The 27023-nt window shown below is 35.4% G+C and overlaps 1 protein-coding gene across 10 annotated transcripts in view; it reads left to right on the top strand.

The window, feature by feature from the left end:
- The window catches only part of AKAP9 (A-kinase anchoring protein 9), a 111537-nt gene that overhangs the window by 48499 nt on the left and 36015 nt on the right, over positions 1-27023 (top strand). For 9 of the 10 annotated variants that reach the window (XM_064677610.1, XM_064677668.1, XM_064677649.1 and 6 more), the window contains 15 exons: positions 577-790; positions 1570-1649; positions 1978-2116; positions 2527-2648; positions 4844-4949; positions 5383-5581; positions 6116-6212; positions 6974-7066; positions 8381-8749; positions 9440-9664; positions 11252-11392; positions 11947-12047; positions 12774-12979; positions 20261-20472; positions 25712-25874. In XM_064677610.1, coding sequence (XP_064533680.1) covers positions 577-790; positions 1570-1649; positions 1978-2116; positions 2527-2648; positions 4844-4949; positions 5383-5581; positions 6116-6212; positions 6974-7066; positions 8381-8749; positions 9440-9664; positions 11252-11392; positions 11947-12047; positions 12774-12979; positions 20261-20472; positions 25712-25874 — 2467 coding nt within the window. Of the gene's footprint in view, positions 1-576; positions 791-1569; positions 1650-1977; positions 2117-2526; positions 2649-4843; positions 4950-5382; positions 5582-6115; positions 6213-6973; positions 7067-8380; positions 8750-9439; positions 9665-11251; positions 11393-11946; positions 12048-12773; positions 12980-20260; positions 20473-21597; positions 23578-25711; positions 25875-27023 lie in introns of those variants that run through there. The other variant, XM_064677675.1, reaches the window with a different exon arrangement.

Genomic DNA, 27023 nt, shown 5'->3' with positions numbered 1-27023 from the left:
AATTAACAACAACAAAAAAAGGTAAGGAGAAGATGAGTAGAGCACTTCATATTTTGGTGTAGTGTTTCACTTACATGAGGGGAAAACTTATTCAGGAGGTAAGTTTTTATTCTGTGAATAGCTTCTCAGTTCTCTAAGTGCTCATTCAAACAATGTAAAAAATAATGAAACTTCATCAGTCATCTTGTTCAAATTTTTGAAATATCAAACTTGTGAAATACTAATATTACATTATCAAAATTTTTGTGTATATGTGGTTATCACTTCTTAAGAAATGTATCTGGAAGTGAGCATGAGGAATAATGCAAATCGTGTGATTCTAACCAGTCTCAAAGTTTTGCTGGAGCAATTTTACTTCTATTTTTTGGTATTGTAAATGAACTGCAGGCAATATAAAAAGGATTGTTATTTTGTTAAAACTCAATTTTCCAAATAATGCATGTTTAAATTTACCCTAATGCATACCGTATGTGCAGCATTCCATTCAACACATTATTAATCGCAGAAATTTGCAAAGATGGGACTTTCTGTTTTCTTGTTTCTCACTTTTTGTAAAATGTGTCTTTTTATTCAAAGACTGATTTACAGCTACAAATGGAAGCACAGCGGATTTGCCTATCCCTGGTTTATTCAGCTCATGTAGACCAGGTTCGTGAATACTTGAAAGCAGAAAAAGAAAGTGCACTTTGCAGTCTTAAAGACGAACTTGTTCACAGTCATCTACAAGAGGTGAATGATCTTAAAAAAATGCATCAGCTGGAGCTCCAGACCTTGAAAGTTCAGAAAACAGGTAACTTGACCAAATTTTTCAGTGAAGATCTTCATATGAAAAACAGTGTCTTAAAAAAAACCGACAAAACAAACAAGCACAAGAGTTTGTGTGTGTAGCTGTCCAATAAATTGTTTTTATAGAACACTTTGAAGTGGTTTTGTACCAAATTGTTTACCCATTGCCTGTAGTCTATTACTCAGGGAACTTTTAAAAAACAGTATATAAAAAAAATAGGGAATAAAAAGTATTACAGGTCATTGTTTTCTATTTCTATTAGCTCCATTAATTCTAAAGGACTATATAATAGATTGACCTGTAAGGTGAAATAATGAGTAAATACATCAACAAAATATTTTTGGACTTGTTCTGTTCTCTGTTCTTTGAATTCCTGTATTGACTGCCCTGCCCATGTTAAGTAAACTTTACTACAACTTTTTGCCTCAGTGAGCTTTTACGTTATCATGATGGTTTTCTATCTTTGCTTTTACTGTCATCCCATAATTTGCTCTTGGGTAAATTTTTGGCATTAAGTTCTTTGCCCTCTAGTATGTTTCTGTAGTTGTATCTTTCTAGAGGCCACTAACACACAAAGCCATTTCTTATCTCTTGCTACTCTTGAACATGCAGCTCAACCATAATAATTGAATCTGTCCATGTCTTGGAACAAGAAAGAGTGGAACAAAAACTATGCCTTTCTGAAAACTGAAAAAGCAGTCTCACTGTGCAGGAAATTAGGCCTTTGAAAAGTTGGTTTGCATCTAGTGTTTAAAAATAATGTGAATAATTTGTATTCATAGATGATGACATGAAATCTACACAAAGACTTATAGAAAAACTCAATGAAGCTGTAACTGAGGAATGTTCCAGGCTTGCTCAGGTAAGAATTAACAAAAAGCCTTTTTTTTAAATGAAAATTTTGGAAACAAAAAATTACGTGTACAGAGAATCCTCATATTTTTGTGCATTATGTGTGCATTTATGTTTTAGCTGAAAAGTCTTTTCATATCTATTCCTTTTTTCAAAAGCTTTAAAGATTGTCTAGGTTCTTACAATTCAACAGAACATCTAAGCCATCATTTTCACTGCAGTTAATACTCACAAGATACTACTTTCCTCCCACTATTTTTCTTACTTTCTTTGTGAATTGTGATTGATAAATTAATAAAAAATTCTTTACTTTTTTCTTTGTTTCATTTGTTGTACAGGTTTTGTGTAGCAATCAGAATGAACATTCTTCAGCTGCTGTAGAAGTTGATGATAAGGACCAGGAAATTTGCAGTAAACCTGCTGTTGTGAAAGAAAAACTGAGTGTAGAATTACCAATACACAGAGATCAAGCTCAAGGTAATGACATTGTACTATCATGCTGGTTAAAAGTACTGATTTCAAGTACTTCAATCTGGCAAATTTTCCATTAGTTGTTCACATGCTAATTTGTCTGCTTAAATAGGTGCTTTATAGATTTCATTATTATTCTGAAATGCTCTTATTTTTTATTATGAATATTTTCTTATGCTGTTTTCATTATATTGGAAATTGGTATTAAAAGGTGTTTGTTTGGGGTTTTTCTCCTCCTCCTTTTGTAGAAGAAGCTAGCAGCTGTATAAAAATATACATATATTACAAAACATAAGGAAGGGCCTTCACCTGTTTCAATAATGTAGTGTTTATCAGACAGTTCTTCAGGGGAGAACTTGTGAACAAATCATCTGTATTAAAATTTATGGTAAAATGTTTGTTTTCTTTTTTTAAAGTCCCTGGTTCTTTGTGTAATTTAACTGTGCAAGAACATATGGATGCACTTCTACACAAGATAATGGAAGAATACAGCAGGCTGAAAGCACTTCAAACACAGCTGATGAAGGATTGTAAACAGGTAAACTTTTATAGCATATGAGTACATGAGCATCTGAATTTTCTCTGCTTCATGAATTACAGAATCACAGAATACGCTGAGTTGGAAGGGACCCACAAGTATCATCGAGTCCAACTCCTGGCCCTGCACCCATTCCCCAGAGTCACACCATGTGCCCAAGCGTACCATCCGAACGCTTCTTGACCTCTGTCAGGCTTGCTGCTGTGACCCCTTCCCTGGGGAGCCTGTTCCAGTGCCCAACCACCCTCTGGGTGAAGAACCTCTTTCTAGTATCCAACGTAAATCTCCCCTGACACAATTTCAGGCCATTCCCTTCGGTCCTGTCATTGGTCACCACAGAGAAGAGATCGGTGCCTGCCCTTCCTCTTCCCCTTACAAGGAAGTTGTAACTGCAATGAGGTCTCCCCTCAGTCTCCTCTTCTCCAGGCTGGACAAAGTGCCCTCAGCCACTTCTCATACGGCTTCCCCTCAAGGCCCTTCACCATCCTTGTTGCCCTCCTTTGGATGCTCTTTAATAGCTTATTGTCTTTCTTATATTGCAGTGACCAAAACTGCACACAATATTCAAGGTGAGGCTGCACCAATGCAGAGTAGAGTGGGACAATCACCTCCCTCAACCCTCTGGATGAGTGAGGAATATGTTTGAAATTGTCTTTATGTATCCTGACTGAGTGACAGAGCAAGGCAATGATTTGATAAAATGGAGAAAGCTGCTGCCCATGTCACAGAATTGTGGAATGGTTGAGGTTAGGAGGCACCTCTGGAGTTCACCTAATCCAAACCATTGCCCAAAACAGCATCAGCTAGAGCAGGTTGTCAAGGACTGTGTCCAGCCAAATTTTGAGACTCCACAAGCCCTGTGGGCAACTGTGTCTTCTTCAGGTTATACATTCCCAGGTCTTTCAAACTCTCCTTGTAAGACAAATGCTCTGGGCCTCCCATCTCCTTTATAATTCGCTACTGAACTCATGGGAGTATGTCCATTTCTCTCTCGTACTGGGAGTGCAACTCTGGACCCAGCGCTCCAGGTGTTTTATGTCTCACCACTGCTGAGTGGAGAAGAAGGATCACCTTCCTCAACCTGGTGGCAAACACTCTTCCTAATGCAGCCCAAGAGACTTCTGTTGTAATGGCACGTTAATGGTTCCTGTTTGACTTGGTGCACACCAAGGCCCCCAGGACCTTTCTGCAAAGCTGCATTTCTACCCAGTCAATTCTCTGCACATACTGGTGCACAGGGCTGTTCCACTCTAGGTTGAAGGACTTGGCATGTGCCTTTGTTGAACTTCATGATCTCCTCTCAGCCCATGTCTCTAGTCTATTCAGGTCTCTTGAAAGAGCAGAAAAACCATCTGGTTTGTCAACCACTACTCCCAGTTTTGTATGGTCGGCAAACCTGCTGAGTGTGTACTCTTGTTCCATCATGCAGGACTTTAATGAAAAGGTTAAATAGTATTATGGTAATAGTAATAGTTCTGATATCACCTGATATCTTGTGCTCAGAAACCTCCCTCAATCACTGTAACCTTTGAAAGATAATGGAGAATGGCCTCGTGATAACATGGACCAGCTGCCTCAGCACTCCTTGGTGTACCCCATCAGGCACCACCAAATTGTTCCATGTCTAGTTTGTTCCCTTATCTGATCCTCCTCTACCAAGATTGTCTTCCTTGCTTCACAATTTTACAGACATCTCAGGGGCCTAGGATCCCTAAAGACAAATATTATCAGTAAAATTGGAGTTAGGTACTTCCATGCATTAAATACAGTACACTAGCCAATTATATCTAGACATGGTTGCAGGTCACATATATTCAGGGATATATATGTACAAAAAAAAATTTGTATGTGGAAACTGCATCTGTGGCCTGAGAGGAGGATATTAGTGTCTTCCTCTCCTTGGAGAGGAAGTATAGTGCTTCTGGAGTCAGAGGAATTTATATCCAGTTTATATCCAGTTTATATCCAAAGAGAAGAGTATGAGATTTACAGTGAACATTCTGCATGGGCTGGTTAAATAAATATAAATGTATACTTGGTCACTCAGACTATGAAATAAAACACATTGTTTTACTGGTTACACTCTCTTGTGCATTGGCCACCAACCTTTCTTACATGTTTATAATTGCAGTTAAAATTTTTGCGTTATTGCTAGACAAATTGTTCTTAATTGCATTAACTTGATTATTTTTTAGGTCAAAGAACCATGGCTATCCTCTTCAGAAGGAAGGAAAGAAGAGGAACCTATCCATCTGGAAACAAGAAAGGAAAGTCTGAAGATTCCTTCACAGAGTCTAATGGGTAAAAAGATGCATATGCTGTTTTTGATGTATATATATTCAGAGAGAGAGAAAAGACAATGACTTTGAATTTTAACTGATTTATGGCTTACTACAACTTGAAGCACATAAGAGTTTTTTTCAGATTTTGTAGTACAATAGTCTGATTTTCTTCAATCACTAAAATATTTCAGAATTGTATTCTGTGAAACAGTTTTGGTTTAATCTTTTTCAGTGTTCCATAGTTAAAGTTCTGTTACCCATATCAAATATAATTTTGCAAAATGGAAGATAAGGTTATCATTCTTTGTTATGGAAAAGTAATTGATAGGATGTCAGAAACTGGTTTTTAGTTACATTAATTATGCAGTCCATCACTGCTAAATACTTGTGAGGAAGTTAATTCAATGTCATTTCTTTCCTCCTCACCCCCCCATCAAATAACCTACATGTAGATCCTACAGTTCAAGAGTACTGTTCGAAGGAGATAGGGAACCTTAAAAAACAACTTGAGGAACAGCATGCTCAAGAACTGGAACACCTCCGGTCCTATTTCCAACAGCAACTGAAAGAAAGCGAAGAGAGGTACACTACAGAGATTGCCCATATGCAGGATAAGCTTGAGAGTGCTGAGATGTCCTCTGACCACACAAGGTATTCATCAGGTTTTGAATGCATACATCTTTGCACTGTATACCAAACATGTTTTAAATAATCATTCCTGTAAAGCTGTGTGTTTTATTTCAAAATTTGAGAAATTCTCTATTATCACATCGCTCTTCTGTGGTTTTGTTCCTTCGGAGTTGTTAAGAGTCTTACAAAGAAATGACATAAACATTGCAAATTAAGTAGTGCAGCATTTATAGTTAATAGAGGAAGATTTGATAATTGGAATAATGTATAAATGTAATTTCATATATATGAGCTTTATAGCAGTAATTTCAAAACTTCAGCTCAACAGACCACATTTAACCCTCGAAACTCCAGGCACTATACTTTACTTCTAAAGACATTTTGTGTAGACATAGTTGCCTGAAATTAGTGATTTTCTAGAATGGTTTGTAGCACTAAACTTTGTGGTGAAGCTTTTATCCACTTAACACATTCTGGTTTTCACCAAGTCATGGGCCATGAAATACTGATTTTTTTAATTACTATTTCCCCTCTCTGCTTTTTCTACCTTTTTAGTGTAGCTACAGATTCAGAAAGAAAGTTAAAAGAAGTCTTCAGGAAAATAAAGTGCACGGAAAATCTTCATCAGAAAAGAACAGATAAAGCACTGGAGGTATTGTATAACTCATTTGACAGCTAATGAACATATGGTTGATAAAATTTAGCTGCTTTGGGTTCTAGGATGAAATTGAAATATGGACTGGGAATTATGAGCAATAAAACTTGCTTTATTGGTCCTGGGTTTAATTTTATTTATTTATTTATTTATTGTAATTTATTTTATCTCTGAAACAAGACATTTAGGTGGGGCTGCTTCTTACCAAAGTGGAAGAGAGTTACTGTTCAAATTGTGGGATTTATTCAGGAATCTTTAAAATATTGTGACTTTTCTTTAAACACTAGTTATGAAAGAAGAGCAATTTAAGTGAAGTCCTGGTACTTTTGAAGTATAGGCTGCACAGTTTAGGAGAAATTTTGAAAAAGTAATCCCAAAGAATTTAAGAGACCAAAAGCAAATGGGAAATAGCCCATGCATTCCTCCCCTAGTAGTGCTGGAAACCTGGCTCAAAAATTCTGCATTTTGCAAAATAGTGATGCTGTTTTGTACTGTGATCTGTGCTTGCTGGCCTGGTTTCACTGCACTGGCGATTCAAATAGTGCTGGAAGAAGAGTTGTTGCAAACTCAAGTTTTAAAATTCATTTTGAAGCAAAAACAAGGCAAAGTCTTTTACCCAGTTCTTCTATGTTGTAGTACAAAATTATATGACTTGTATGAAAGCCCAATTGAGGAAAAAATGTCTTGTCAGATTGAAGCTTGAAGTGGTGAAATAGAATCACAAATACATGATCTAAGATTTCATGTTTTTCTTACAGCTTGGTAGGGAGATTGAAATGCGAAATGATCTGGATGTTGTTCAGTTACTAGAAAAGCAGTACCAAGAAAGATTAGAAGAAGAAGTAGCAAAGGTATTATTTTTAAGTTATTATTTTAAAATATGTTTTAAAAATACTGTCATTTTTCATTTGCCATTTCTGACAATTCGAACAGTTGCAATAGTGTATGCTGATGCTCATCAGTTCAAAAGATTTTGCACTTGACAGTTCCATACTATTTTCTGGTCATATATTGTTGTGCATTTCAATATATTGTGTAAAATGCATTGTTTTTCTTTGGATCCAGTGGCTTTCTCTAAAACACAAAAAGTAAAATTAAGATTTTATAGGTATAGTAATTTGTTTGTAGATTTACTTACTTTTTGACTTGCAGAAAAGTTTCCACTTTTCAGAGTGAAAAATTATTTCTGCTTTTGTTATTCATGGTCTAAATAAAAATTAAAATGAACATAAATTAAAGACTGGGGGGGGAAGGAAAACTTACTAAAAAGGTTTGTAATCAGAGCTAAGAAGAATGTTATAGCCAGCACAGGGTGATGACATTAATTTAAGAAATCCACATTTCTGGAGTAAAAGTTCCATTTCTCTTATCTGCTGCCAAGGAAACCCTTCTTTATGGGGAAACAAAGTACATGATTGGCTGTTGGGTTTTGTTAGGAGCTGTTTAAGTTCAAGAGACAAACTCACAAACAAGGAGTTAGGTGTTTTCAAGTGTAACACTTCTGTATTTATTATACCATTTTTTTCCACACTTTTTGTAGCTTATGCTATAAACAACTGTATTCTAAATATAGAAAAGAATTGCTCACATGGTTGGAAAAAGAGTTTATTTGTATTAGGAGGAGATACTTAGCAATACAGAAGTTACCAGCCTGTTGTAACTGCAACTGCAGCCAGTTAATGCCAGCAAGTTTCTTTCTGGTGAAGTAAAATTCCTGTGCTGAGTATCAAGCACATGGCACTGCTTTCTTTATACAGCCAAAAATTCCATGTCAGTCAAACTTTTACAAAGGATCCTTGGTTAGAGAAAGCGTAGCACAGCTGCTCTTATGTCAGTATGCAAAGACTTTTTAAAATTGCCTAATAGGGTCTTCTTTAGAAGAACTTGATAATTCTGTGCTAAATAATCTGTTGTAACTGAAAATAGCATCATAGTTTATTAAACTACCTTAAATACCTCATGTCTGTATTTTAAGATGTGACTGTTTATGAGATTGACAAGATGTCTCTGTTCTTTTACCTTTCTGTTTTCCTCTTTAAAAAAATACAATTATAGTTCACAACTTTTAGTACTTACATTTGTATTATTGGTGATCATGAATGAGATTTCTTCAGCAACAGGAGATGTGAAACATAAACTAATATAGACTTCCCTGATTTATTCAGGTAATTGTGTCAATGAGTGTAGCATTTGCCAAACAGACTGAATTGTCAGGAATCGCTAGGCAGAAGGAAGAAGCACCAACACAGATTGTACATCAAGAGGGAATACATTTTGAAATTAAAAAGCAACATAGTGAAGAAGAAGTTGACGGCCCTCTTAGAAGAGGAACAGAAAAAGGCAGTAAGCATGAAGAAGAATTGAAATCACTTTGCAAGGAACTCAGTGAAGAGTCTGGAGAGATCAACTCACTTGGAGAACAGCTTCACTCTAATAGCGGCCCTGATTGCATACTAGGACAGACCACACATAAATCAGTGACTTCTGAAGAACTTTTTTCCCATGTCAAAAGTCTTGCAGCAGAAGAAACAACGGTAAGTGTAAAAAAAAATAAAAATATTGACAGTGCATAACACTATGTCTGGATAATCTTTCCAATGGGTATACAGTCCATTTCAGTGAGAAAATGACAAACAAATAGATTAGGATGAAAATTCCATTTAAATATTTCTCTTTCCCTTTCAAAGGGTTGACAGCTTCAGCTCTAAATTATCTACCCTTTTCTGTGTGCTATGCCTAATGAAAGGAACATGACACTGGTTACATGAAAATAGGTGATTCCATTCATGGATAAAACTGCATTGCAGACAATAAGTGGTTTAAAGACTTTTTGTAAGCTAGGTTATATTCTAGTGTTTTGTACATTAAACATATTAAAAATAGTCCCTAACCAGTTTGAGTCCATTGTGACAAAGGATATCAGCTGAACACAAAAATTATAAAAGTAATATATAGAGCATATATTTAGCATTTCACAAACATGGAGTGGAGGTTAGCTGGAATAAATAAAGTAAAAAGCAGTCATAAAAAGCTTAAGTTATTGGAAAAAACTTGTCTTTTAAATGGAGAATAATTCTAAGCCTGAGCCTTCCAAGAAGCAGGCAACACAGTAACGCTTCCACAGTAATTACTTTTATTTGCGAAAGTATTTTCTAAAATTTATTTGAATATTTACTAGAAATGGTTGTTGAACATAAAATGCTAAAATAGCTCCAATATTTCAGCGCTACGTTGAGATGACAGCATCAGACACAGAAACATCCAGTCAGCTGTTGTTGTATGAGGAACGTTTGGAAGACATGCGACAGGAGCTGGTGCGGCAATATCAGGAACATCAACAGGCAACAGAATTATTGAGACAGGGGCACATGCAGCAAATGGAACGTCAGAAGGAAAATCAAGATCAACTCTTAGCAGAGCTTGAGAATCTTAAAGTGCAATTAGCTGAGGTAATGTGCAGTTTGACTCAGTGAGTTAACGTGTTAACAAAGAGACATCACCAGGCAGATTTATATTTATTTGTACTTTTAAATCTGTAGGGAGAGATTGAGAGAAATGCACATATTTACTATGTGCCTGCATACACACCTGTGTGCACACACGTATCTGTTTGCATGTGTGTGTATATGGACACAGATATGCATGTATTTATAGAATACCAGTTTCTTTAATCAAAGAGATTGATCAATTCAGACTTCTGTAAACCTGGAGAAAAACTGCAGTGCTGCATAGTGTCCAGAAGAGAGAGTGAGTGAGGGTAGTACCTTGTCAATCATGCCACCTTCCAGATACATGGCCCTGTGCAGGATGCAGGCCTAGCAGCCATTTTCATCAGTGAAGCCACCAGCCACAGCTAGAAATACTATAAAATTCTTCATTTTTCCTCATTCCCACTTGTACAGTACCAGTGGCTTCCTGCAACAATGTGTTTTGGCTTTTTTTTCCCCCGAGTTCTGGGAGATAAGTCCTTACCACCTCTAGAATGAAACAAAATCTGTGGGGATTGGGAGGAAACATCAATATTTCTTTTTAAGCTTAACTTGCCATCACTCAGTGTCTATTCAAAGCCTGCAGTAAGTATGGTCATGAAACTCGTTAGTTTATCTTAATTATGAAGTCTTCGAAAATAATGTCATTTATATACATATCTTTCAAACATGTATATAAATACTTCCCTTGACAGACAAAGTTAACAGAATTCAGAAGAATTCATCTTGCTCTAATTTCAACAATGTAACATTACCATAATGCACATAAAGATAGTAATCAGTGAATTCTAAAATTCTTTGCTGTCACTGTGGAGTGGAGTTTCAGACCTTCTCCAAACCTGGTTCTGCTCTGCTTAAGTTTGGGCTCAAGGAGCTGGGAAATCTAGAAAGGCAGTCACTTTTATCTTTGGAATCCTTTTCAGCAATGGCAGGTTGTCTGTTTCTCCTAGCTGCTTTGTAGCTATCATAAAATCATTTATCCTGATAATCTTTCCTTTCAATATATATATACTTCCTCCTTTTACCTTTTTTCCAATTTGTAACTGCAAATTTGTCAGGGGCCGCAAATTCCTGAAACTGATAAAAATCATTAAGTAGAACTTAGCTGCTGGCTTTTTTCCAGCTTTTAATGCCAAGGATGTATGTTCCTAAGAACTGCATATGAATGTATGCGTTGTGTTTAAGCCATGAACACTTCTAGCTCTTCTGAAAGAGAGTACGTGTAGGCTTTTTATAAAAATAAGTTATTATCATCTTTTTTCTTCTGCAAAACGTATCATAGCATGTAATATCCAGAAATTCCCACCAGTTTGCATTATGACCTTTGTGTTTCCTGAAAAGCATAAAAATGGTACAAAAATCTTGAAGAAGGTTTAAGTATTTATTAGCTGTATTCCATTCTAGAAAGCTTTCAGTGTTTTAGTAATGATTTAAAGAGATGAACTGAAATTTCATTGTGCAAAATATGTAAAAAATTAAAAGTGACAGGACTCACTGTACTCAGAAGCTTAAAAAATTGGGTGTGCCTGTGTAACTCCTCTTTCTTAGCGTGTCTCAATGGAGAATGACAGCCTGGTTGCAGAGAGAGAGAGAATGCTTTTAGAAGAACTGCAATCATTAAAACAACATTCTGTACCCGGAAAAGAGAGGCTGTTTTGTGAGCTACAAAACAGCAGCACACAGACAGAGGTAAATATGGACTTTGACTTTCTTGGCAGCTATGGCATGTAAAACCAGTAAGATTCCTTTTTCCTGCTACTCTTTTCATGTAATATATTTTTCTAGAAGGTATTGGGTATTGCTGGAACAGAGCAGGTTTTAAGATCCAAGAGGTGATACTGATAGGCATAGCTTTTTTACTTCAGGTAAGCAGAAGCTAGTTGAACAGCTTAAAGGTGGGGATTATTACTACAACTATTTGCTCAGGTAAACTCACATTTTCATATTGCTATAGCAACACCAACAGAAAATACAACAACTATTTTATCAGTGTAACAAAGTTCTTTCTAATTGACCCTGCCTTGAATTTCCTGGTTTCTTTTTGTTAATGTTTTAGTTAATTTTTCTCCATTGGAAGAGTACTTTTTGATTTCTTGAATAAGCAGAAACTTATTAAAAAAACCTCACAATTAATTTAGGTTTTAAATTTCATATTCTACTGCATATAAGAAGAATATGTTGATTCTGACATGACAGGATTTCTGTCCTTTTTGTCTTCTCTCCCTCTGTCAAAACTTACCCAGAATGAAAATGAAAACCAAAATGTGAGAGAGCAGATCTTTGAGCATGAAGATGGGGGACGAAAGCCTGATGAAACACCTTCAACTCTTCTTTCTAAAGAAAGGTGCTTAGAACTGATAGAAAAACATTATATTTGTTCAATTTTGATAATCATGTTCTTGCTGTTAAGTTAAAATTTATAAGCTTTATTCTGACTGATGATAATGGGCATCTTTTGTTCTAGATAATCATATTTCTAAGTTTACATACTTTAGGTTAAACAGTGTCTTATTTTTTATAAAGTGTAATGATGTAATGGCATAGAGGACAAGACAAATCTTAACCTCTTTTACTATGTATTTCATATGACACTCATGTAAAATCATAAACATTATTTATACACATGTATCTGTATACACATTTTATGTACATATGTGAAATAAGATTATATTAATATGATTGTTGTATTTCATAATTCCATTCAACTATTCTGTAACTCTTTTGATCTGTGTAGAGGAACAATCTTCCTATTTGCCACTTTGAGAAAAGATTAAGTTTATAATGAATACGAGGCAAATTTAGACCTCTGCTTATGAAGAATAACTAGATAAAACACTGAGATAAAAGTAGAAATATAGATAAATATTTTTTGCATATTTTGTGTAAAGAACTGACTTTTAACACAAATGTGTATTTAATATTTACATGATGAGAGGTTTAGTCTTAAAAAAGAAATCTTAATTTTACAGTTTCAACTGCAAGTCTTTTCTGGTTGCAAGGGTGTAAAAGGGAAAAAACTCACTTTGAAAGCAGAGAAAAATCAAAGGACTGATTAGTTTCTGTCCTGCAGGCACATTTTTCAAAAGGCTAATGAAAAACTCATGAAGATTCTTTTAGAAGTTGTGAAGACAACTGTGGCAATGGAGGAGACAATTGGTCAACATGTTCTTGGGCTACTGGATCGATCTGGGAAAGTCCAGCCATCTAAACCAGCCGGATGGGACGCAGAGACAGAGGAATCAATAAAACCCTGTATCCGTGTGGGATATGAAAAAGGTACTGGTTGTAGAGTTTTATATTTCGTAAGAAATATCATTTGCATACTTTTATTATAAATTTAAATAACCTTAGTTTTGAAAGTTTTAATCAAACTTTTTTTAAAAAAAAACAAACCCCTATTTGTCATCTGAATGCGTTTGATATCCCTACTTAAGAGACATTTCGGAAGTTGCCTAGGTCATGCCCCAAGCCAATTACCACTCATGTCTAGAGTCCTGTTGCAAAGCCTGCAATAGAATTAGAAAGTGATTGAGAAATACAAAAATAAATATGTTCCTGTTGAAGGAGACAAAGAGAAAGACAATGAAACGTAGTTCCATGACATCTTCCACCAACTTCCACCTGCCTTCCTCTGGATATATGGGTAATGGGAACTAATGTCAAAGGCTGTGTCTCTACTGGTGTGCTTGATGTATGTAGGTATGTTGCTGGTCACTGAGGCCAACTGGCATGGGACAAGCCTATATATATATATGTGCTTGGGTACTTCCTTAGCCTCCTACAGAGGTGGTTGCATGCAAATAGCCTTTCAGAAACTGTTCCAAAAGCTCACTAACTGCCAAGACTTGCCCATCAGCTGTTTTCAGGCGTGCTAGTTGACACAAGCCTTAAAGGAGCATTTTGGTGTTGTAGTTAGTTGTTATCAGTGTTTAAGAACTCTCCTAGGGTCTGTTTATTTTCTTGTGATTGCACTAGAATAGTGTCTGTCCATTTCTCTTTTGTGCTGGAGGAGGTACTTGATCATATTGCCATTTAGGTACCATTCAGGTTGTTCACATTCATCCTGGATCATGTGGGCAGGGAATGTGCAACAGATTGATTCAGTCTGAAACATATTATACATCTGGATTTGGCTGGAATTTTAACTACCATGAATGAGAAAAAGAACTGAAAGTCAAATATTACATTTCATTATTATGAAAGTGTCTACTACAGGGTAATAAGGCAGCTGGTAAGTGAAGGTGAACTTTACCTCTTTCATTCAAAATGCATATTATTGATTCCCTGTGGCTTTAAATATAGGTCACATTAAGCCTTGGGACAAGTTAAGAAAGGTTATATGAATTTGTAGCACAATGGCATCTCTTTCAGTTGATTACTCAAAAGGTTATCTGCGGTGAAATGCGAAAAGTTGTAGTCTAAAAATTCTTGAATTTTTCAAGTTAGCAGCACTTTTATGCTTGTACTGCTGTTTCACTAAAAGGAAAAAAAATCAAAAACCAAACCCTGTGACTTTTGTTTTCTGCACATTTCACTGTATTTAGTTGTGAAGAAAATTATCTGTTGAAAATTCAGGCTTTTGAGGCTTTGCCTTTTCCCCCAAATAGTAGATTGGATAACTAGCTTCTGACCTTATTTTTTGATACTTATCCTTGAGAACATTTGCTACTAACCATACTTGAAGGAATCACTTTTTTCAAAATGAAGTATTCTTGCACTTTACTTTGTGGTAGGAAATGCGTAGAGTTTGCTTATGTTAAAGTAGTTAGAACTATGTTCAGCCACTAGCAACTATTTTCCACACAGTCTCCTAGCCAAATGGTAAAAGGAATAATGACCAGGCTCAAAGTCTAACATCACCTCCTTTTGTTTTTTGAGGTAGTCTTAAATTTTATGTAAACCTTATTTTAATAAGTTTTCTATATTAAAAGCAGCAATTTAGAAATATTGTATTCCTTTTGTATAATCTGAGGTGATGTGATTTTTAACAAAATACATTACCCAAAGAGATAAAAACTCATTCTGGTTATGAAGGCAGTGATCACAGGCTGTCACAGTTACATGTGTCGTGTATTACCTAGTGCATTCACACTTACATCATGCCTGTTTAAAGAATATGTACTGTTGCTTTTCTCTCTCATTCTCACTTGCTGAACATATTGCTCCCTCTTCTCAGGTAATGTATATATAACTGTATGTACAAAGTGCTAATACGGGATTGTTGCCCTTCACTACTCTCAAAAGTGCCTGCTGTGCACATTTGGAGATATTAGCAATGCACAATACATGCATTTGCTTTTTGCCTGCTCCTGCACAGCAATGTATGTACTTATATGTGTCACTAATTATTGTCATTACCAGTTCTTAATATGGATTACTTGCATTACATGTATGTAGAAAAACACAGTTAGAAAGTACTTTTATTTGGTGTATTGGTTTATTCCTTCCTTTCATAATACTACTGTTTAAAGATACAGTGGGCCTTGTAATTGAAATGAATTGTTAATTTCTTGTTAAGTCTTCTAATGAAAGATTACTCTCTCTAAGTAGAAGAGAACTCTATTCCATTCTGCTAGTGATGCAGGTTGACTGTTTTCATTCTTGTGTTTGCTATTAGTGTATTTTGAAGAGGTATGTAAAATTTCAGTATTCTGTAACAAAGCAGTATGTCTGTTATTGTAATGCACCTCCTTGATATAGAGCAGCATTCAAGCTGTCCACATACCAGTTGTTTATTCCAGGATCCTTTTTGCATGTTTCCTTACATTCATAAATGTAAAAATCCAAGCTTACAGTAGCTATAAAGGGTGAATGTATAGTTTGTAATATATCTTTGGGATTGTATTCACAGTTCTCCTTTTATTCTCTCGAAATTATATGGCAGCGTCCTTGCTACCTCTGGGGTCAGCCAGCCATAATAGTAGTTTTACTATTTCAACAGCTAAAGTATCTGATTCTTCTTCAGAGGGAATTAGATGACAAATTCTGTTATGTTTTCAGCAGTGTGACTGATGTTACTCAGTCACACTGATATTCCTATAGTGACACTAAATGGACTGAGGGGACATAACCTTTTAACATTTTTCCCCTATTGTTTTGGTTTTTTTTAACCTGTGCATGTTATTGTATTTTCTAATACCTAACCAAACAGATCTTCTTCTTTAATTAGTTAGGAAATCTGTAGGAATTAATTCATACTGATAAAAATCTTAAATAGTAAAATAATGTGTTAATTAGAGTGAATTCTCTCTGATCTTCTGAACATAATCCATGTTTACTGCCAAGCAGAACTCAGCTTACTGTTTTTGCCGAGTTTCAGCATTTTTTAAAGCTTTAAATCATTAAGGTCACATACTTATAACCACACCTGATTTATAGAGCATGTAGAGATTTATCTGGGACCTTGCCTAGGTTATCGGCAAGCACGGGATTTTATTTCTAGCAGAGTGAGTAAGGTTCAAATTTCAGTCATAAAACATATCATTTGAAGTGAACAGCATTTGTGCAAAGTGATCTGGTGAGTTAATTACTTCTGCAGATTTGAGCCAGGAATCACCGTGCCAGAGCCAGCACTTCTCCCCCCTCTGTTGCACCTTGGGTAGAGGGACTGCAGTAATGTAGAAACCTGTGCATTTGTGGCATTTCTTGAGCATTAAACCCTCTTACTTACTTTCTGAGTTCCTTGTTGCTGAGCAGCATACCAGGAACAAGGTAGTAAATGGCTTATACACTGAATTGCCACAAAACTGACTTTTTGTTTTCAGCTTGTAATTCCTAAACTTAATTCCTCAGAGGAATCCCAGAAGTAAACTGAGATGTTGGCTCTACATGATGCAGTATGTGTATTGCTTCATAATGTCAGTTGACAGCTCATAAACAACTTCTGTATTTGAAAGTTTTGAGTAAGCACTGTATAATTAAGTACTTTTCTTAAGATTTAGTCAGCCATGACATCTGACGTGCTGAACTGCAAGCTCCATGGCAAAGGAAACAATATGAACCTTTGTTTCTTTGTTTTTAGTGTCTTTTGGGTTTTTTTTCTGTTACAAGGAGAGAGTTTACACAAAGAGATGACAGTTTTACTTTGAGGACAGAGAATTTGATTTTGGTTCTGTTGGGGTGGGAGATTGAACAGCATTGTAAGGATGAACAAAATGGGGATTAGGTATTCAGCTGCGAGGGGTGGTTAATGAGACTGGACAACATTTCTATTTCTTGCTTCCACCACTGAAAATCTTCTGGAAGGATGCTGTACTAAGATGCTGTGTACTGAGACTATTTTGAGGGGAAAAAGATACAGAGACTTTCACTTTGCAGTTAGGAAGACATTTAATGTGAATTCATGTTCTTAAGTGCCACTTTGTAGAAATTGCAATATGGGTGTCGACATTTATCATTTACCATTGATTTTTCTTTCTGAGTTTCCAATCCCACAGTATAAACAGAATTATTACAAGTTTTTTGTGCATTTGATACTTTTTTGTTTTCCTTTGTTGTCTTTGAGACTAGTAAACTTTCCATGTGCCAAATTATGCTTTTGGTGACAGCTTTGCTTTCCTCATTTTTTATAGTTAGCTTTCAAGTAAATTCTGATGTTGTGTTCTGAGAGATTTCGTATAAAAAATTTATATTTTAACATTGATTTATTTGTATTTATCCAGAAGAAAAGGAAGTGAATTACAAAAGAACTGTCATAAGCAAAACAAGAGTTTAAAGTCTTGTTATGAGTTCTTGGAGGCCAGTTTCTACTGTTCTGGTCATTAGCAAGAAGAAATAATAATATTGCTTATATAAGATAATTAATAAGATATTATCAATGTAAGAGACATATTCCAGACCTGGCTTTTAAAAGATTGCATTCTGAGCAGGCATCAGTGTTTTTAAGTTTTTCTCTAAAGGTTTCCAGGCAGCCAGAAGTTCAGATGATTTTGCAACCAACTGCATATTTCCGCAGTCTTTTTGTATAACGTTTATTTTTGTATTTGACAACAGTCATCATTGCACAGTTCAGATGTACCTCTCAGGCAAATAATTTACTGAAACAGAAGGGTTACAGGGTGTGAATTATGGGTTAAACCTGAGAAGGGAAACAGGAACATTATGTAGATAATTAGTAGTACTCCATCAAGAAAGAATTAGATTGTGTAGTAACTAATATGTTATTGTCTTATCTTGTTTATAGCTGTGCCACTGTACTGTGGGCTTTTATTTTGTGAGATCTCTGAAGCTAAGCAGGGTCTTACCTGGTCAGTTCTCTAGATGGGTGGCCTCCAAAGAGCATCAGTTGTTGCAGTAAGTTTCTTGGTGGCTCAGTAGGGAGTATGTTTTCCTTCAACTCGGTCTTTAACCAGTACTTTGGCACAGCATTTGAAAATACTCATGCTGCTGGATGTCCATCTTAAATGAAGGTCCTTTCTACTCTGAGGATATTAAAGCTTCTGCATCACTATTGATACTATGAGACACCCAAAGCCAGCCCAAATTTGGGTGGTGAGAAATCAAAATGCTATAGAATAACAAATGTGAAATTGTTACTTTTTCAGCCTTCCTTATACTGCAGGGGGGTGGAATATTAAGGTGTTATGGGAAAGCTGTTATGCTCTACAAACCCATTGCAAATATACAGTGTGCTGGCAGAAAATGGCTGTGATTCCACTATGGGAGTTTATGATGGAAGTTCGAAAGTGCAATACTCAAAAGTGCTTTGAAATCCTGTGTAGATGAAAGGTGCCATGTGAATGTATATTCTATTCATCTGGTTATTTGTTCCATTCATGCATATAGTGTGCTTCTGTTTTTTCCCTTTGGAGTGTGAAAACAGTTTGCAACATTATATCCCACCCATCTAAAAGGAGATATGAAACAGTAATGATATAACTAGAAGAAAAAAAAATAAAAAATATGTCTGCATTTAAAAAATCTTAGCAATTATAAGAGAAAAGTAAACAAAGTGAAACCTTCCTCATTTAAAATTGCTATAGATTATTTTTTTGTATATGGGTCACATATAAGGCTGCAGATATTATAGTCAGAATATTTGCATGTATGAAAGTATAGTAAGTAGACCAGGTGGGTAATCATGTTGCAGCTTGTTAAAAAAAAACTAAAAACAAACCTCAAAACTAGAATCTGACTTTCTTGCCAGATTTAAACATCAGCAAGAGTACTTGTGTTCCCGGTATTATTTGCTTGCCTGTCTAAGAGGCAAGAGCAACAAAAACTAGCTACATTGTAAGACTGACCTATTATAGTTTCGTTTCAATTTCTGTAGCTAGACAAACTGTTCTAGTTCAGCAGTCATAATTTATGGAGTAAACAGGAACTTGAATTCAAAGATAATCCAGTATTGCAATTTCATTGCTAAACAGTTATTGACTGTTCTTAATTCATTTAAGAATGTAAAACATACAGCTGTTTCCAAAAAAAAGGAGTTTTTTGAGAAAATCATAAGCAAAACCACCTAATTGCTTTTAAAAAAGCACCACACCAAAATATTTCTTTTCTTTTAAATATATTTCAGAAATATAGTTCATTTAAATAAACTGTCATTTTAAAAAACTTTCCACAATAGCATTTATTTTCAACATTACAAATCTATCAGCCTAATGACATAACACTTCTTCATTTTTAAAACACATTATCAACAATAGTTTCTACTGTCACAATGTACCTACTGTATTGTTCTTTCATACTGAAAGTGGGATTTTAAAACCTCTCAGGCCTTTGCTTTCGCTTGCCTTGCTTAAATACAGCCCTGAATACGGCAAATTTACTGTTTTCTGGATGAATTTGTATCAGTTTAATACCACAGGCAAACTTTGTGTCTCTGGCTTTTCAGAAAGTATGGATAATGTCCTAAACTGAATCAGACCTCAGGAAGATTGAGAAGGAGGGAGGTGCCAGGTGGCTCATCAGGAGGGACAGTTAGTCCTGCTGCACTGTACCTGTCCAGCTACCTGTTTTAATAAACTTTCGGTTCACTAATAACAATGCTGAATTTTGTTGTTCTGTGCTCTAGTCTGTCCTGAGAAGCTGACTGAATTACATGCGTGCCTTTCTCTTTACTCACTTGAATCTGTGCATTTGATTGACTGACTTGAACAGTTTTGTGTTACTGCACAGTGACATAACTGAGTGTTGGGGAAACAGGGACTGACAGTCTGTTTTGGTTGTTTGGTTTGGTTTTTTTACCTAATTGTAATTTAAAGACAATCTTGCAAGTATTATTGCAAGTTATTCAAAGTAGTAAGGGTTAGTGATAATAACAAAGGTTTGAAGATGAGCATCAGAGCCCCAATGCATACTGAAAGTATGTCTAAAATATTCTCTGTTAGTATCTCCTTTTCTCTTTTCCTTCTGCTTATTTTTAGTTAACACATTATTTATCTTGTTTGTGTGAGTTTTAGTATGCAATATTTCCGTTTCTGTTTTTGTGACCAAGACAAATATTTAAATTGTTTTCTGACTTGTCTTTCTAATTGTGAGTCAGATGTATGATTTTTCATGTTTTAAATTGCTAAGAGTCTGTGTGCAAAGCTAACTATTTTGTTTTTCCAGAGTCCTGTTCCTCCTATCATGGTAGTAGTATGGGAGATGATGATATTAACATGTGGTCAGAGGCAACAGATGAGGGACTGCTGAGCCAACATCTTGCAGAAAGTGGAGTGGAAATAGACCCTGAAAATGAAGAGCTCATTCTGAATATTAGTTCTCGACTACAAGCGGCTGTTGAAAAGCTTCTGGAAGCTATCAGTGAAACTTCAAATCAGGTAGGGTGATTTAATAGAGAAGCATTTTGAATTTTGTGTCTCAACTAATTTTCTTTCTTTCATTTTCTTGTGAATGTGTTTTTATTAGCCTAAAACACGTAAGCTGATTTTGAAAGCTGAAACAATACTTCAGGTGCCTACACCTGAAAAGCCTGCTTCAGTATGACTTTGCTGATTAATTTAGTTTCTGGTTAGAAATCTGCTTCAGTCTGCAGAAGCAGCATGAATTTGGGCATGTTTATCAATCTAGGACAGTCTTTCATTGCTTATATGGGTCATCTGCATTCTACTGCAATGCAGAGATGAGACAGGAGGTGTCAGAGCACATTGGGCTGCCCCTAGTGAAGAGGGAGGATTAAGAGGAACTATGCCCAGTTCTCTTGAAAAACATTTTAGTCAATTGACTGGCCAAAAAGGTGGAGCTCCTCTACTGTTTCTTCCAGCTATGATTTAAACATGGCCAGTTAAGTACATATCCACCTTCCTATCAGAAAAGGAGTCTGCACTCCAATATTTATATGAGGTATGTGATTAATGAATAGTATCCAAAAAAGAGGCAGTTTGCTATTGGGGTACTTTGTATGGTGGGATGTTAGTTGGTCTCTGGAGTACTTCCTTGTCAATTGAGCTATATACCTAACTCAGTTCAAATCACACTGCTTTTATCATGCACTTTACTTTCAGATTGTGTACATCTCAATTTGAAGGTGTCAAAGTATTAAGCTCTCTTGAGGAACCCAGTCTTTAGAGTCAGCTCTTTAATCTATTTGAGACTTGAATTCAAAGGCTACAGTGTGTTTTATGTTACAGGCCAATCTATTAGTTAACCTGGTAATACTATTACTTAAAAAGTCATTGCTTTCTTATCTCTTCGTGTAAAATGTGTAAATCATAACTATTGGAAAGAAGGAGAAAAAGATTGTGAAAATACTATGACATTTCAACTGTCTAATGCTTTAAAAGTATTTTTTGCTTTTGAAAAGTACTTAAAATATGAAGTTGATACTCTGCTTTTTTGTAAAAAACTGAAAAGATAAAAGACTTAATTTGTGACTTACTGAAGTTAAAAGTAATTTAAATACAAATTCATCAAACCCAGCTCTGACTTATCTAAATCAAGTAGTCTGGTGGATCTTATAAATAAATCCGTTTCTACATTGCATTTATTTGCAAAGTCATTCTGTAAAAACTGTCTGCCCTTTGAGCATGAGTTCAGTTCAAAAGAGATGTCTGGCTCTATGAGGTCTTTTTTCAGCTTAAGGCCTAGCATTCCATAATAACAAAAAAGGCTACACAAATACTTCAATGTGCGAAGGTCTTAAAAAATATAGTTAAACATTTCTAGGAAATACTGCATTCAAGAGTAGCTGTTACAGACAAAAACAATTTCAGTTTTACAGTCACAAAGTATTGTCAATTATTTTTTCCACTTGGTGCTTATTTTTTCTGAGCATTCACTGCTGATCTTTAAAGGCAGTAGTTGTATACGTAGCCCTAAATTATTTTACTTTTGTGACTGATATTTTTGCAGTATTTGCTTTTCATTATGCCAATGAAAACACTCAGTGTATTATAAGCAGCTTATTTTTATTTATTGTCAATTGATCAAGAAAGTTTATTTTTGCTGCATAGCTTTGTAGCTAAGATCTTGCCAATACCAGCAACTGAGTTATGTTTTGGCTCAAACACACACACATACACATTCTTTTCATTATTGTGGATTATAAAAAGATGGATTTATCCCTGATAATCATATATGTTTGGCTCTTTTTTTTTTTAAGTTAATAAAATGTTCATCTATTTACACAGTTTCCCACAGTATAAATACTGACATCTTTTCTCCCTGTTCTGTGGAGGTACTCTGCAAGCATTCAAGCTTGTCTGCTTTGCAATGGCTGGTGTGTGCTTACTGGACTAAATACAGGTCTTATAGATACCAGGGGTTTACAGGTGACTTGAAAATTGTTTTTAAATATTCAGAAAGTGAATACTTTATTTTTTTTCTACTCTGCAATGTTTTATAATCTAAAGCTAGTTACAGGCAGAAAAGATTTTAACCTTTCCCCTTAGTCAGTTGTATTGTGCATACAGACATGTATTCATCTCTTCAAATAAACTTAACAGACTAAGAGAAACCTGGCAAAATCTTCAAAGTAACTATTTGAGACCTGTCTGAACACACACTTTCAGACCTGAAGTGCAGTTTGAATCTTCAGGCAAGGCATATAGTGGGTGTATTAATTCAAATTCCACCTGCTGGTGTTATGTGTAGGTAAATTGGGCCACTCCCCTGAACTCTTTTGGTTGGGAGATACAGGAAGCCTTTAAACTAGCAGAGTTTGCGAATGTTCTTCCTGTTGAATTAACTCCAGGAACAAGAATGAGTACAAATAATGACATAGCTCTATTTTTCTTTCATTTGCCGTAGCAGAGTTGGAAAATCATTTTTAGTTTCTGTTTTGCTAGCTTGCTTGTCTGCTGCAGCGTTCCTGTGCAGGTAAAACAAACATTGTGCTTCCTTGCCTTGGAAATTACTTGCCAGCTGCTATTGGAAGATTTCTGTTGCTTTTTCATGTGAAAATTCTCTGAGAAGGATGTTTTAGGAGTTACCATATGAAGTTTTCCTCTACCTCTCTGTTTGGGATTAATCCACCCCTGAATTACTCTGCTTGAAACGTGATCTGAGGCTTCCTGTGGGTTCTGAGTAGGTTTATCACCGACTGTGCTGATATGAGTCTTCAGACTGCTAAATGTGCATGTTCTGTTATAAATTCCTGTGAGAAATTTCTAAAGCCAGCCTAGCTAGTGTGAAATACCTGCGTGACAGTTGAGAAGACAACAAGAGCAGTATTTTTTGAAATGGATTCTTACCGCACCTACTGGGCATCTAATCTGGTTAGTGGTCTGTGGACTGAAGGCCAAGAAGAAGATACATATGAGGTTGAATCTCGTGTGCCTTTACCATATCCTTTTCCTTTCACTGAACACTTGGATGAGAATAATTCTGTAGTTGTAAATACTTCAATTTTTCACTTCAGTCACAAAAAAAATGGACACATTTTGAAAGTTGTCTCTAAAATCTCCTTGCCTACACCTCCCTATTCAGTAAGTATAAAAGTTTTCAAAAGAAATTATATTTTTAAACAAGTTTAAATAGAAGAGAAAGCAGTGAAAAATTATATAAACTTGTCTCTATCATTGAAGTTACTGTGTACTCCTGTCGCGTTCTTTTCCTAGTCAGTTTGTAATGGGCACTGAAAAAGATTTAATTCTACAATTCTCTGATGATTTCTAATGAAAGAAATTTAGCAGACACAGAAATATGTTAAATTCAAGGGATTTGAGATCTCTTTTTTAATCATTTCAATGTTACTTATTTATTAGATTACATTTTTCTCACTAAGAATAATTTATGTTGCAGGAGGGACTGCAGTCAGTTAAAGTTGTTCCTTTATAGCTTTGGTGCACTGACTAGTAACAGTAACTAGCACAAGCTGGCTAATCGCTTCCAGTGATCCCATGGAGAAATTGTTGATCTTAAGAAATCATGTTTGTGTTTGTACTTCCTTTTGGTTTTGCCCTACGATATTTTTAATAATACCTTGAGTTGTCATTACTGAAAAGAGCTGGAGAATAATTTTTGTTCTGAGTTTTAATTCAATTATTTCACGCATTTCAGTAAGCCACTTTTATGTACAGTAAACCAATCATACGTTTCTCTTTTATCCAAGATGGGTCTTTCATTAAGGACTTCATTAAGGATAAAGTCAGAATACTCTGTGACTTTTAAAAATATGTCAAACCAGTGCAGATAGTCAGCTCTACTGTTTAGACCTTTCTTAACTCCTGTCAGAATAAATAATTAACGTGAACATGTTCGTGATGTCCATCTAAAAAGGAATGTTGTAGAAAAGTAATCAAGTATTTAAATTCCGTGTATTATAAAAGAGAATGTACTGATTATTCAGACATTCTTTTCAAAATGTAAGTGGATAATTTTGTGTGCAGAGTTCTATTAAATGTTTCTTAACAGATTTTTCTGAGTTTTTAAAGCAAGCTCATCACAGTCATGAACTTAGCTGTAGTTAGTGAGAAAGCTTTTATTTTTTAAGAAATTGTGACAGAATATTTTATAGAAACTATAGATGTTACTATCTTCCAAATATATGCTAACATCCAGAATATTAAAAAGTAAAAAAAAACCAAAACAGCAAAGAAGCAGGAAATGTGTTATTTTCTGACATTGTTCTCATTCAAAACAAATTGCCTGATTTTGAATACAAACCACACAAAGAACTAATATGTAGTTCAGCTCTGACAGCTTTGTTTGTGTCCCTCAAAGAGGTGGATGTAGACTGTAAATGTTAACGGTTGAGAAGTAGAGATTTTGGTAATTGTCTTCAGTTTGCTGTTATCTTAGAACATTCAGTGTAATCAAAACTTCTAACACTAATGTTCCTTCTTTACACATTATTTTGCTTTTTTAATTCTAATTTTAATCAGTTTTGAAATTATCACTTTGGGTATGTCTGAACTGGATAGTAAGTATGCAATTTTATGTGACCTGGTTTTTCAGTACTTTAAGATGGTGGTGTAGTGAGATTGTGCTACATCTGTGTTAGTTAATGTTAAATATTAAGCCACCAGGCAAGTGGAAGAGAGTAATAAGAGAATCCTTAATAATTCTGCTGGGTGGACGGACACAATTGGAAGAAGCATTATTTTATTGCCTTGTTGGTTGAAAAGTGTGATACGTTCAAAATTCACATTGTCCTGGTGTTCTAATTTATTCGCATGTTAAGGAGAAAAAGAGAGGAAGCACCATTTGTGTCAATTTATAGTAAAGCTTCTACTAGTTCTATGCAATGTTTTTTAGCCATTCTAACTTTATGGTGGGTGATAACTGACTCATATTTAGTGCAAAACTCATATGTACATAAAGGTGAATCTAGTGTAAACTCATAAATCGGGAATTACCGGAACAAAGACAAGGATTTAGCCAGGTGGCTCATGGAGTTCACTACTGACAAAGCTTATTTGGTTAGACTTTTGTACTGTCAGTCTTCATATTGTACTTTGCAAATGGGTGTTCAATAAAGATATTATTGAATGTCCATTGAGGTTATGTGAGACTTATCATCACACTGTAAAACAAATGTTAATTAAATAGGAATGATAGAACAGTTACTTATCAGAAAATCTGGTTTATCTAATTTCTGTAATATTTTTCCTGTGGTAGCTTGAACATGCTAAAATTACTCAGACAGAACTCATGCGAGAGTCCTTCAAAAAGCAACAAGAGGCCACAGAATTTATCAAGTATCAGGAAGAGCTACAAGAACGTCTTAATGAGGAAACCAAAGCCAGAGAGCAGTTGGCATTGGAACTTAGTAAAGCTGAAGGTAAGCAGCGTTTTTGATGAGTTGTTGGACTTTTCACCCACTTTACCTATTAATTGGGTAAAGAAATTACAAATTTGATGAATTTCTTTGCAAATTGTAGAATGTTATCAGACTTCTGAATAGTTCTGGACATCGTGACCTCTGGAGCTCCCTGCCAACATCAACCACTCTGTGATTCTGTTTCCCAGCTTTGACTCACTTATTATTGTCTGACTTATTAAAAATAATAGAGTGCATATGTGTTAAGGTCCTCCAAATTAATGTATTTCATTATAACATGTCTATGCAGACAAGCTTAAATATTAACAACTTAGAATCCTAGAGTCCTAGATAGTTGAAGCTGGAAGACACCTCTGGAGATCCTGCTTAAAGCAGGATCAGGTATATCAGGTTGACCAGGACTATGTCTGTTCAGATTTTGAATGTCGATAACCTCTCTGGGTGCTTTTTTAGTGTTTGACCACTGGCAAAGAGGGGGAAAGGAAAAAAAATTTTTTTTGTATGTTGCAATGCAGTTTCCCATATTTCAATTTGTGCCTGCTGCCTGTTGACATTGAAACAGAATCTTTACTCTAAATGTGATCATTGGGTGGTGATATGTTTCAGTTTGCACTGTTTAAAGTGATCTTTTAAAAAGAGTATTTGCAACTGCATTAAGGAAGCAATTAAAGTTCGTAAGGTCTTACAACAGGGGAAATTTAGTAATTTTTTCTGACATTTGAAAAATATGTTCAAATCTGTCAGATATTTAATTTGTTCTGTAGAAGAAGCTTTATTGTTTTGATAGCTCTATGTTTTGTATCCACCCAGCATTTCTACCATTATGTATAATTAGCATCTGTAAAAGATGCGAAAAATCCCTACCTTATAGGTAAGATCTTTGTAGTACTAAGCAGAAAGATATTTTAGATAGTTTTGAAGCTCAGCAGACTTCTCTGTTTCAAAGTGGGAGCATAGAGTAAACTTTGACAGCTAAATGTTATTCCTGGAGAATGCTACCCTGCGAGGCTACCTCTTCTTTTTACACAGACAGATAATCCAACATGAGTTCACATGCTAATAATAGCTGGGACACACATAAGCTGAAAAGGAGTGCAGGTTTCTAAGCCACGTGTCTAAAATGTGATATGAAGGACAGTCAGCAGCCTG

The sequence above is a fragment of the Pseudopipra pipra genome, chromosome 1 (genome assembly GCF_036250125.1).
Source record: "Pseudopipra pipra isolate bDixPip1 chromosome 1, bDixPip1.hap1, whole genome shotgun sequence".
NCBI classification, from domain to species: Eukaryota; Metazoa; Chordata; class Aves; order Passeriformes; family Pipridae; genus Pseudopipra; species Pseudopipra pipra.
Note: the sequence above shows the minus strand (reverse complement) of the source record. Positions and strands in the feature narration are given on the sequence as shown.